The 12,237-nt window shown below is 45.2% G+C and overlaps 1 protein-coding gene across 2 annotated transcripts in view; it reads right to left on the reverse strand.

Moving 5' to 3' along the window:
* Positions 1-11,564, reverse strand: part of Rnf145 (ring finger protein 145) — a 44,548-nt gene extending 32,984 nt beyond the window's left edge. Inside the window, exons 1-2 of one of the 2 annotated variants that reach the window (XM_028777656.1) lie at positions 11,252-11,564; positions 5,531-5,744 (exon numbers count right to left, since the gene is read on the reverse strand). In XM_028777656.1, coding sequence (XP_028633489.1) covers positions 5,531-5,714 — 184 coding nt within the window. In that variant the 5' untranslated portion in view covers positions 5,715-5,744; positions 11,252-11,564. Of the gene's footprint in view, positions 1-5,530; positions 5,745-10,858; positions 10,874-11,251 lie in introns of those variants that run through there. The other variant, XM_028777657.1, reaches the window with a different exon arrangement.
* Positions 11,565-12,237: the final 673 nt, after the last annotated feature.

Genomic DNA, 12,237 nt, shown 5'->3' on the forward strand with positions numbered 1-12,237 from the left:
AGACACAAAGAGAAATGGTTGCCGTTCCACCTCCCAAGTAGCTGTACTAGAAACACGCTAAAATGGATGATTTTCCAAGTAGCTATCAACAAATGGATGTTACCCTTTTAGTTTCACTACCAAGGCTCACTCTGCTCAAAATGACCACTATGGATTTAAAACTGGGATAGCCTGGTACTTTGCAGGATAGCATGGCACTTTGCAGAATAGGCTGGCATTCTGCACCATCTTTCTACTTTATAGATGCAGTGCACAGAGGCATACCATGGTTCCTGTCACCGCCCACCTCTCCTCAGCGGCTCCTCCCTGTTTTATACCAATTCTCTCATCTTGTCTCTGGAGTCCCAAAAGCTGCCCCCTTCAGATTTCTCCAACTCCAGAGGCCATTTCATGTGTCATTGTCTCAAACCCCCACCTTGTCTCTCTGACATGTTCCCAACAACACCCAACACAGGTCTTCTTCCCCATCCCAGAAGGGAGAACCCAGAATGTTTCCCTTCACAGCAATCTCCCCTCGGTGATTAACTTTTTCACTCCATTATTTCAAACCATTTGTGCCCAATCCTTTATTTTCTAACCACCTATTTAACCCTTCTTCTGCTACAAAACCATTTTCATCTTTCTGCTGTCTAACCCAGAAGCCAACCACATCCTGCTGATGCCAGCATCTGAGGCCAAACCCCAGCGACACTGGTGTTTTCATCTGAGACACTGGCTTCCTCCCGACCTGTCCTTTCTCCCTTCCGCTTTCTTTCACCTTCCTCAGTAACTGCTGGCGCTGTGCTCTCTACACACTTGCTCTGCTCTCTGAGGAGCTATAAAGGATCTGGCACAAAGTATTCACTCGTTTTGAATATTGACAGTATTTTTGAGATACAATACCCACAAGTCGTTTCCAAAAATCCTCCTGGGTATGAAAAAAAAACAAAAAACAAACAAACAAACAAACTCCCCCCACTTATTCCAAACGGACACCCAAAATCAAAAGAACAGCCTGTTTATGTGTTCACATAACCAACAGGTACAAACAGCTCTTTGCCAGGTCCTGACAAGTAGCACAACCTCTTCCACTATGGGAGCCCCTCACTCAACTCACAGTTTGACTTTGAGCGAACACACATCACTAGGTGCTCTGTGGTATTAACCGAAAACCCTAAATAAGGTTGATAACGATGAAGCTAAGGCAATGGTAATTTATAACTAAGTAAATTGGCAACATTTAAAAAGGATGACCTGCTTATTACGTTACTGACTGGGGATGGAGAGATGGCTCAGAAGTTAAGAGCACTTATTCTTGCAGGGGATCCAGGTTTGATTCCCAGCACACAAACTGTAACTTCAAGCCCAACAGATCCGATGCCCTCTTCCGGCCTCCACAGGCACCAGGTACACAGACATACACGAAGACAGAACACTTAAATACATAAAATAGAAAATATACACATTACATTAAAACCCCATGTTTCTGATTAACCTAGGGGAGGGAGGGAGGGAGGGAGGGAGGGAGAGAGGGAGGGAGGGAGGGAGGGAGGGAGGGAGGGAAGGAGGGAAAGAGGAAAGAGGAAAGAGGAAAGAGGAAAGAGGAAAGAGGAAAGAGGAAAGAGGAAAGAGGAAAGAGGAAAGAGGAAGAGTCATAAGGAATAAAGGAATAAGTTAGACAAAGACCTGGGGTAGGAGATACTTGGAAGTTTTATTGCCAAAGCAGCAGCTTGGGTATGGAGCTGGCGGTCAGCTCTGAGAAACATACTTAAGCAGATCTAAGTGTTGCTCTCTGCATGAGTGGCTGAAAATACAGAAGTAAAGGTGGCCGTGAACTTTCTAGCTTGGGTAATCAAGAAGATGGTTCTGCTACTGAAACAGTGACACAGGAGGAAGAGGAAGTCTGACATGAAGTCAAGGTGTGAGTGCAGTGGCTGGAGGTGGGATAATGCCCCGGCCGGTCACATGAAGCAGGTGCTTAGATGGGCTCCCGAAGATCAAGCACCTGCAGGAACGCAGAGACAACAGACGACCCGTGCAACCAGACAGGAGCTCATGATCAATGCAACAGACATATGGCCCTCAGTGCAGCAGAAGCAACATGGTGGACTGCGAATGGACTGTCATGGTTGCAGAGGAAGAACACTAGGTCCACCCCAAGGTGGTCCAGAGACCCAAATGGAAACAGCTTTGTATCAAAACTGTGAGCAACCCCCAAACCACCGAAGCTGAAAATGGAACACAAATCCTGAGCAACAGCAACACCTAGGGAGTCCAACTCTGAAAGTGGTGGCACAGGGCCACACTGCTGACGGAAGAGCACTGAGAAGTCAAGGCCAGCCTGAGCTGTGTACCAAGGAGTAGCTGCCTACCAAGACTATGTCTGTCTCATACCAAGGAATAGCTAGCTACCTATCAAGATTGTGCCTGGAAGGAGGAAAGGAAGGAGAGAAGTAAGGGAATAAGTTAAGACAAAGAACTGGGGGGTGGGGGGAGCAGAGTATTTGTTACTTTTATTGTCAACATGACATAACCTAGTGTTGTCTGGAAAGACAGAACCTCAACTGAGCAACTTCCTGGATCCTGTCAGCCTGTGTTGATACCTGTGAGACAACCCTGACTGAGGGTTAACATACAGGCACAGCCCACTAGGAGTGACACTGTCCCTGGGCAGGTGAGCTGGGCTCTATGAGAAAGCAAGCTAAGCATGAGCCAGTGAACAAGGCAGCAAGTAAGCAGTGTCCTCCAGAAACTGGACTTCGGTTCCGCCTTGGGGTCTAGCCTGACACGGCTCAATGATGGACCTGGGAAGTCTAAACTGAGACAAACCCTCTTCCCAATTTGCTTTTACTCAGTGTTTTAGTAAGAGAAAGCAAACGAGCACAAAGCAAGAAGAAGGGGGGCCTGGTTTCTCAGGTCCCCAGGCTCAGTGCAAAACAGAAGGGCAGGTACGGTGGTGCATGCTTACCAATACTAGTGTTGTGAGGCAGAAACAGGTGGAGCCCTGGAGGTCGGTGACCAGCTGGTCTATCCTGTTGGCCAGTCTGGAGCCATTGAGAGTCACTATTTTTCTAAACCAAAAAAATCCTAAATCTAGACAAGCTGCCTATGGTTTCACAGAGAACATCCTTAATGGTATCATTTCACACTAACAATATAATCGCAGTAAAATGTCCACAGGGTTCTTGTCTGAGAAATGAAACTAGGCAATTAAACTCTCACAGAAAACCAATGAAAGAGCTATAATTTTGAATCTTGATGAGAACAGGATTGACGGTTATTTCAAATTGTGTCCTGCTTTTTGGAAAAAATTTGATTTTATAAAATCAATTTTTAAGAAGGGAGGGAGGGAGAGAAGAAAAAGGAAACTAATAATAAAAGCACTAAGAAGGAAGAAACTAACCATCTCAGGCAATAAAACACAATCCAAGCCCTCAGTAAATAAAACACGGTGTACAAATTGGACCCAAGCACCCAAGCCTAAAACCACAGGAGGGTGTTTGGTTAGTGCATATCACTGAGAAAAAGAGGAGTTACATTAACACACGTACCTCAGAGTTACCGAAAAGAAACCATTCAAGGACAGGCCAGGACCTGCATATGCAGGTAAGTTCCAAACACAGCAAAGAGTTCGACATAACAATGAAACCACAATAAATAAAACACAACCCAACTCTTTTCCCCCCAGTTTTTCTGAGATTGGGACTCATTAAGTAGCTTGGGTTGGCATCAAACTTGGGCTCCTTCCTCCTTGGCCTACCAAGTTCTGGAATTCTAGACATGCAACACCAAACTCAGCTCCAAACTCTTGAAAGTGAAGATGTATCAGCTGGGGGCAGGGGACACTTAAGTAGAATCTTACAATTCGGCAGACTAGGATGTGCCAACATTAAAAACAAAACAGCACAAAACTTTAGATTCCCAGGTGTGATAAACACCTGTAAGGAGATCATTTGAGAAGCTGAGGCAGGGGGATGGTAGCTTTGATACTGCATCTGGGAGTAGCCTGGGCTACATAGCAAAACCCAGTCTCAACAAAAAACACAAGCACCTGAGCACAGTAGTGATGCTGCCACATAAGCAGGAGAGCTGAGGCTTCTGAGCCAGGCCTACTATGCTCTCATAGAGAGAAAGAAGATACATGTATTCATATTGGCTTACACCCACAGATGATACCTAGACTTCTACACAAGGAAATAATAGCTACTCTGAGGCACTCAGAGGACTACATAAAGAACGAACTTGTGGGAAACACTTTAACAAACACTTTTAATGTTCTGATTTCTGACCACAAATGAAATTCTCTGACACTTGAGAATTTTTACAATGTATCTAGGAGTAAATTCTGTAAACAGAAGCATTAGATTACACATACTGTTGACAGAGGCACCCCAACCAAACAACAAAATACCAGTTCACACAAATACTGTGCTTACCCTACCATGGACTTCACCTAATAACTGTATTTAAGAAGGCTAAACTGAGTTCTCCAAGTTACAAGCCAGAGTTGATTTCAGTTGTATCAGAACCTATTCAACTTCTAAAATTAATGTTTCTACTTAGTAGGCAGTTGTTTTGTAATAACTAGCCCAAACATTTTAGAAATAGTGTAATAGCAGTAGCGGCACTTTTTAAAAACCACAGGTGAAAATACTTACCTTAAAGTTAAAAAAAAAAATGTGTCATTGTTCAACAACTGACTGGAGCTACTTTTCATAACTGGGTTACGTGGATAGTCTAAGGCTGAGCATTTCAGAGTCCCCAAAATAAAGCAAGCTCCTTAGGTCACTCATTTTCCCATGATGGTGTCACACGGAGGGGGGAGCTCATGGAGCCACATGCTCTGTATCTGATGTGCTGTCCTTTCTACCTTGACTTACTTCTTCCCGTAATGACTGACCTGGCATACTCTTACAGGATTCTGAGGGCTAAGAAACCCTTCTGTGGATAAAATGAAAATTTCACAGAGACAGGACAACTGTCTACAACTTTGTAAAAGATATACTTTGTTGCTTTACAAATCTAATAACAAAACTGTCTTTAAGTATAACACACCATTTAATCTGTGTTTCAATAGTTGCTAAGCTAAAAGTTAATTTGAGTAGATTTTGTTTCATGCCTGCGTATCCTGACTTTCTTTAACCTCAAAGCATACCAAGTCTTAGTCTAGGATTATTTTTTTCTGAGGAAGAAAATATTACAGTCTAAAATTTCACTTAGTTGAAATGAATATTATACTTGTGAGTGATTTTAATGCTTTATTTTGACTCAAGAAGAGTAAGAAAGGCTAGAGATGTGGCTCGGTAGTTAAGTGCACTGTCTCCTCTTCCAGAAGACTAGAGTTTGGTTCCTAGCAACTATATAGCTGCTTATAACCATCTGTAACTCCAGTTCCAGGGGACCCCCCCCGCCCCGGCCTCTGTAGGTATTACATGAATGTGTTACACTTCTATACATGCAGGTAAACCCTCAAACACCTATAAATATTTTTTTAAATATATAAACGGAAACAAACTCATCATGAAGCTGGAGAGGGCATACAGACACTTACCTACATAATGCATATTAAGAGCCAAGTATTTGTACTGGAACAGAGGGTTGTTGTTGAGGCTGCTTCTTTGGATCTGCTGGAAAAAGGAGCTGACGTCCCACCTGTAAAGGACATCCAGCAGCATGATGCTTGGCACCCTCAAGGCCACGTTCAACACTGCCTCCAGTTTCTCCTTCGCAGCCATGTTTTGTTTTCGATTGTTTCTGGAGCACACCTAAAAATCAAAAGATGAAAGCTGTAAAAAAGAAGTCAACACAGACCACCTTTTGAGAGTCTCCCAAGAAGCTAACTGGCTGTCCCGGAAACATCCCTACTGTGTTTCCACATTTATATTACATCAAAATGCTCGCACTTTCAGATGTGCCCCAATGTGATTCAGACTAAATGCTCACACTTCAAAACTGAGAAAGCCACCAGCTCCAAAATCTACCCCGGCAACAAAAACAGCCCATGAGAATGTTCTAATTTGAGGAAAATACCTTCCCTATGTAATTATTTGAGATCAACTCACCAAAGAAGAGGCAAAACCTTAAATATTTACTAAATGAAAAAGCCTATAGTTTAGCTCTCTGAATCTTACATCTGCCCTCATCCTTAATCACTCATAATCAAAGCTGAAGTACTAGGTATTCCTTTTGGTCCTATTTCTACAGTTGCAGAGATCAGACCCATGGCCCTGCATCTGTGAAGAAAGCCAATAGAGCAGCACTCTCAGCTGAATCCTGGACATACAATGTAGAGAATGTTCACAAAGAAACATAACTTGCAAAATTGTTTCCTTTTTCCACACTGAGTTTGGAATCCTGAGGAAAATGAAGCTCATCGAATGCTTCCCTGGCACGGGAGCAGGCTTGCATGGCCATGGGAGATGCCAAGCTCTGAGTCTGGAAGATCTTTGCTTAGATAATGACAAGCATAAAGAAAACAGAAAGAAAAGGCGGGGGCAGGGGTAAAGGAAGGAAGTAGAAAGCAGTTATCAGGATTAAAGGACAATTTGAAGAAATAGCTACACATTAATCTGTGGATGGCACAGGGCAAACCCAAGCGGGTAAAGGACAGCCTCCCGAGGAAGGAGGGGTCTGGACTCTTGGCTCTGACAATATCCTTTTAAGAATTCTGCTGAGAAAGCTAAACACGTTTCTAGCTTTGGCAGTAATTTCAGACATTACAGGAGAAGTGAAAACATTTATTTGTGAAGGAAATTATAGTGACAGATTGCTGTTAGTTAAGTGTTTGTCAGTGTTCCCGTCCGACTCTGGAACCGTGGAACTCCCTGGCTCGGACACCCTGAACTAAAAGGAACCCGGCTTAGCACACCCTTGAGAGGATATTAATGACCCTCTGTCAATCATTCTCATAATGAGAATGTGGTTATATAAGTAAACACCCTGGCAATAATATGCTAGTGTTGTTTTATAGATAAAGACTGTAATTCCGATGACTTGAAATGAGTAAGAGCTTTTAATCATCTTCCTATACAAGGAAATACACCATGAGACTCTAACAGAGCAACTTTGTACTAAGGAGAAGACTATCACAAAGAATAACATCTCTGTAACCTGTCACGACTGGAAACCATAAAGTTGAGAAACGTTGACTTAGGGGAAGTTCTTGCTACTTCAGTCAACCTTGCGTATCCACAGGGTCTGTATCTATGCAGTCAGTAATTTCTGAAAATACTGAAATGTTTGTTCTAAATATGTTCAGACCTTTTCTCGTCACGGATCCCTAAGTAATGCAGTATAAAAACGACCTTCCTAGTTCATACACTGTGTGAGGTGTATGTTAGGTGTGTGAGGTGTATGTTAGGTGTGTGAGGTATATGTTAGGTGTGTGAGGTGTTGTAAGAAATCTAGAGATGATTTGAACATGGGGTGGGTGCAGTTGAGATGGCACAGCAAGTAAAGAGTGCTTGCTGCCAAGCCTGGAAACCTGAGTTTGATCCCTAGAAGCTACATGGTGGAAGGAAAGAAACAACTCCCACAAGCTGTCCCAGGTCCCACTCCCAGGTCTTTACTGAATGACAACTAATACAATTTAATAAAAGCATGCAGAGGGATGTTCATAAGCTATATGCCATTTATGAAAGAGACCTGAGCTTTTGCAAGTTTGGGTATCTAAGAGATGTCCCACAACCTAAAGGGAAACAGAAGAAGCACTCTGTAACAGTAGGCAGCCTTAATACTACATTGGTAAAGTGACTATTTCTGCATACTCTAGAATCCAATATAAATCACTACTGCCATTTTTCTAACAAACAAAAGTGGGCATTGCTGAGTTAATATTTGTGGTCACTATCTATCTAATATGGAACTTTCCTCTGCGTTTAATGTTACTTACTAAATGACAATGTTTCCCATTTATTGTAGGACAAAAACTAGCATGTACTCCTGTTGTGGAAATCTAGATCTCAATGTGGGTGGGAAAAAATGCTGCCTAATCCTTATAGGGATCATCTATGCTACAAAAGAAATCCATTAGCTAAAAAGTACATGTTCTGTGGGAATTCCCACCTACAGTTCCTGTCTCACGAATAAAACAAAACAAAATAAAATAGAGAGAAAGAAAAAGAAAAGAAAAAAAGAAAAGAGTCCATAAAGTATCAGTGCAGAACAATATCCAGAAACAAAGATCAATATATTCACTCAAGAGCCAAACATCTAAAGGGACTGGAGTAGATGATGTAGCCCACTTAAGAACAAATCTGTTACTTATCCAATGGATATTTCTGGACCTGCTGTAAGTCATTAGAAAGATGCCCCATAGAAATACATGGAGGAAACATGTATTAGCAGAGCCAAGATAGCAAAGACCAATCCCATGGCTCAGAACTTTGTAATTCTGAACCTTGCTCAAGTAGGCATACACAGGACAGGTGGAAACCATCACCAAGAAAAATCAATGTTCTACACACTAGCTCCATGCACTACACTAACATCTAGACAAAATTCAGAGGTATTTGCCATGATTCGAGAAACTTGAGATTGCTTAGACCTTCCACAGTACTAGGCTGTAAGAACATGGAGCAAAAATACAGTGGTCTGGGCTGGCAAGATGGCTCGGATGCTTCAGGACAGGCATGAGGACCCACATTTAATCCCTGAGACCCACATGGCTGAAAGTGAGAACTCACTCTCTAGCTGTCCTCTGACCGCCACAACACCACCAAAATACTACACACCAGCCCACACAGAGACACTAATAACAGAAATTTTAAAAAAATGATTGATTCAAACTTAATATGTCTTTTCTAGGTCTAGTGTCAAACATGGCTAATGAGAAATTATTAACCTGGAGCTCACAAGTATTTTAAAACCACGATACCCAACAATCCTAGACACAGGAACAGCAAAGACAAAAGGTATGACATATCCAAATCCAAATATGTAAACTTTCTGCACTATCTTATCTTTCCTGTAAGATCCTAAAACTTCCTTGAGTTATAGAAAGAAACTGGAAATGAATTCTCCATCATGTCTCTGAAAGCAACGTAAACTAATGACTCAAACCCACTTTATACAGCACAGCAGCTTAAAAAAAAAAAAGAAAAAAAAAAAGAAAAAAGAAAAGTTTCCATCCCAGAAACAAAGATTCAATAAATGCTCACCAAAACCCCAACCCCTAGCTGTTTCAATAAATGCCTTTCCAAGGCATGGAAAAAACAACGTCTTGTACAATGTGCACGGTTTATTACAAGGCTTGAGGGTTAGGAAACACAGATCCTCACTCTGCGTTTTCCTAAAACTAACACAGTTTAGTTTGGGATAGGGAGAAATCAAATAAAGAATCTTCAACAGTAAGAAAAATGTAACGGCTGGGCTCTGCTGGAAAACTATCTTAAATGAAATTCTTTAAAAAAAAAAAAAGAAAAGAAAGAAAATGTGGTATTACAAAAATTAAAAGGAATCCCACAACTCCTTAGCTATCTTTTTAAAAAGACAAAGCAAAAATAAGAATAACACATGACTCAATGTAAAATTAGTGATGACTTAAATTGGTAACATAGATAATTTAGGGCTGAAAGTCACACCTCTTTCCTCATTTGAAAGATAAACAAAACCATCACCATCAACCATCTTTCTCTGCCCCCAGCAATTCAAACAAAATCTAAATCAACTAAAACTGATGCTAAGCAAATGGGGGACAAAGAGGCTGTCTCTCTAATGGGATGCTGTAACCTTTAAAAAAAGACAAGAGAGGGAGAAGCTGGACCCTAAAATCCGAAGTAACTGCGCCCAGAAAAGAGAAACCAGGAAAGAGAACTTCCTTACATAAGCGTTGGCACACGCTTTAAATATAGCTAGTCCTCCCCACTCCCACTGTGTTGCTAGCTAACTTTGTATGTACTTGGTTTCCACAGAAACTACTAGCAATCCTGTGATTCCTCATCATCTCCGAAACCACATCCATGGATAAGAGTCCACACTCAAGTGAAAGAGCCATCGTCCAACGTTAAAGGACCGACAGAGAGAAGGAAAACAATGCTACCTCTGCCATTGGACGCTCAGCCTGGGTCACGACTGCAGCACCGACAGCTCATCCTTTTGGGTCTGGTTCAAGACTGACAAAACCGCACACTCGGTATTTTATAAAATAAAGACACACACAGCCTCCACACACACAGCACCCCCTCTTCCTTTCAGACTAGTTTCCTGTTTACTGCAGACAGAGATGCAAAGCCATCCATTAATCTTTGATGCCTTCCCACTGCAAAGGCCCCTTCCCCCGCCCCATCTCACTCTGCCCGCACCTCCCCCAACCCCGCCTGCTTTTCTCAGATACATTTGAACTGTAGTAACCCCAAGCCAGCTCGCCGCAAGCAGGCTGCGAGCACAGCACAGCAGCAGGGCACGGACGCAGCAGCCCGAAGGCTAGGGGATTACGTGGAGCAGAAACTCTGCCAGGAAGAGAGGCCCGGGTGCTCCCCGCCTCGCCAATGGTGCTGGCTCCACCGCGCCACACACCGAAAGGCGCGCTTAGAAGAGTCGAGCCAAGTTCCCAACCCCAAGATAGAATGGGGGTTTATTCCACAAAGGTCCTAGGGTGGGAAAGCAGAGCAGGAGAGGGCGAACCCAGGGACGGCGAGCGGGAAAAGGAATACAGTAAGAGAAAGCTTGTGACTGAAGAGTGACACACTGCACACTAAGCCAGGGGTTCCCCTACTCGATGGGCTTGGCAGGTCTTTCTGAACCCCGCAACCTGCACCGCCTGAACAAGGTTAAGCTGAGTTTAGGGACTGTGAGGTGGGGAGACCTCAGGAAAGAGGGAGGAAGCTTGAAAGCAAAGAGTGAACAAAAACACAAAAGAGGCAAAGTTAGAAACGCAAACCTGAGCAAAGGAGCCCGGACTAGGCACCTCTGCGAGAGAGACCGGGAAAGGCCTTGCAACCGGGGTACTGGAGAGCAGAGAGGGGTTAGCCCCAGTGAGGGCATCTCAGGAATGTGAGGGTTCTCTTCCTTTCCAGGAGAGGGAGAGAGAAGGATGGATGGAGGGTGGTGAGGAGGCAGCCGAGGCCCCGGGAAACGAGTATGAGGCTCTGCGAGGAGGTCGCAGGAGACCGATCGCAGCTCCGGGGTGGGCGGGAGGGCGCGGTGCGGAGGAGGACCAGGCCTGGGCCAAGATCCGGAGGAGGAGGGGGCGCGGCGGGGAGGAGCGAGGGTGGGGGAGGGGAGGCGCAGTGGGCAGCAGGCCTGTGGGATGCTCCCGGCTGACCGCAGTCACCTGGAGCTGCAGCCTCCTTGCCCGCGGGGCGGCACTAGGGATGGCGGTGTCCGCTGCTGCCCGGCTCCGATTCCCGCCCCTCCGGTGAGATCTTCGGTTCCGACGGCGGGGGGCCCGGTGTGCGCGGCTCACAGCGGCGGCTCTCCCGCGTCCGGCCTCGGCTGCGGCGTCTCGGGAGGCGGAGGCAGCGGAAGCGGCCCGAGCCGTGAGGTCACCATCCTCCGCGGCGACAAAGGCGCTCCCGGGCCGAGCGCCGGCACCAGCGCCCGGCGGCCGCCATGGCCTGGTCCCCGCGCTCCGGCTCCGCCCCCCGCGCTCTGCGGCGACCGCCGGCTCGCGCACTCTGCGCCTGCGCGAGAGCTCGCCATCGCCCGGCCCCCGAGCGCCCACGCTCACTCACAATCGCACACGGAGGGATCTTCTCGCACCGCCTCCGATGAGTGGGCTCGAGACGCCGGCTCCTCCCTGGTGCTGGTCTGGGAGACTATTCCGAGGAAGGGTGAGGTGACACCCGGACATGCACTGTGACCCCAGCCATTCTGACACGTGTTCGCGCTCACTCCGCTGAAACCACAAGCCTCACGCGCCCACACCCACACTCACCTGCTGGGACCACGTGGGACAATGTGAAAGGCTGGTCCCTGCCGCGTGCAAACCCAGAGCAATTTTTAACTCTCTCCTTGACTAGACTAAGACAGGGCATCAGGGTCTACGAAGAGTAAACGATCAGATGCTGGATGAGTGAATGGTTTGGAATTGCTCCCCGGGACTGTATTCCGACTCCTTCGTTTGGTGCGAATGATTAACTACCGTATGAAAATAAAAGGTGTAAATGGGTTTGTCATTTCTTTTGGTTCAAGGTTCAAAACACGTTAGTGTGCACACACCCTCCCTGACATCCAGGAAACCCTTTTGTTCTGCTCTATGCCTTTAGAGTAGGAACTGTACCAATAGTATAAGGTTCCCAAGCTTGCTGTGGGTATTAT

This window comes from Grammomys surdaster, unplaced genomic scaffold (genome assembly GCF_004785775.1).
Source record: "Grammomys surdaster isolate TR1022 unplaced genomic scaffold, NIH_TR_1.0 313, whole genome shotgun sequence".
Taxonomy (NCBI): Eukaryota; Metazoa; Chordata; class Mammalia; order Rodentia; family Muridae; genus Grammomys; species Grammomys surdaster.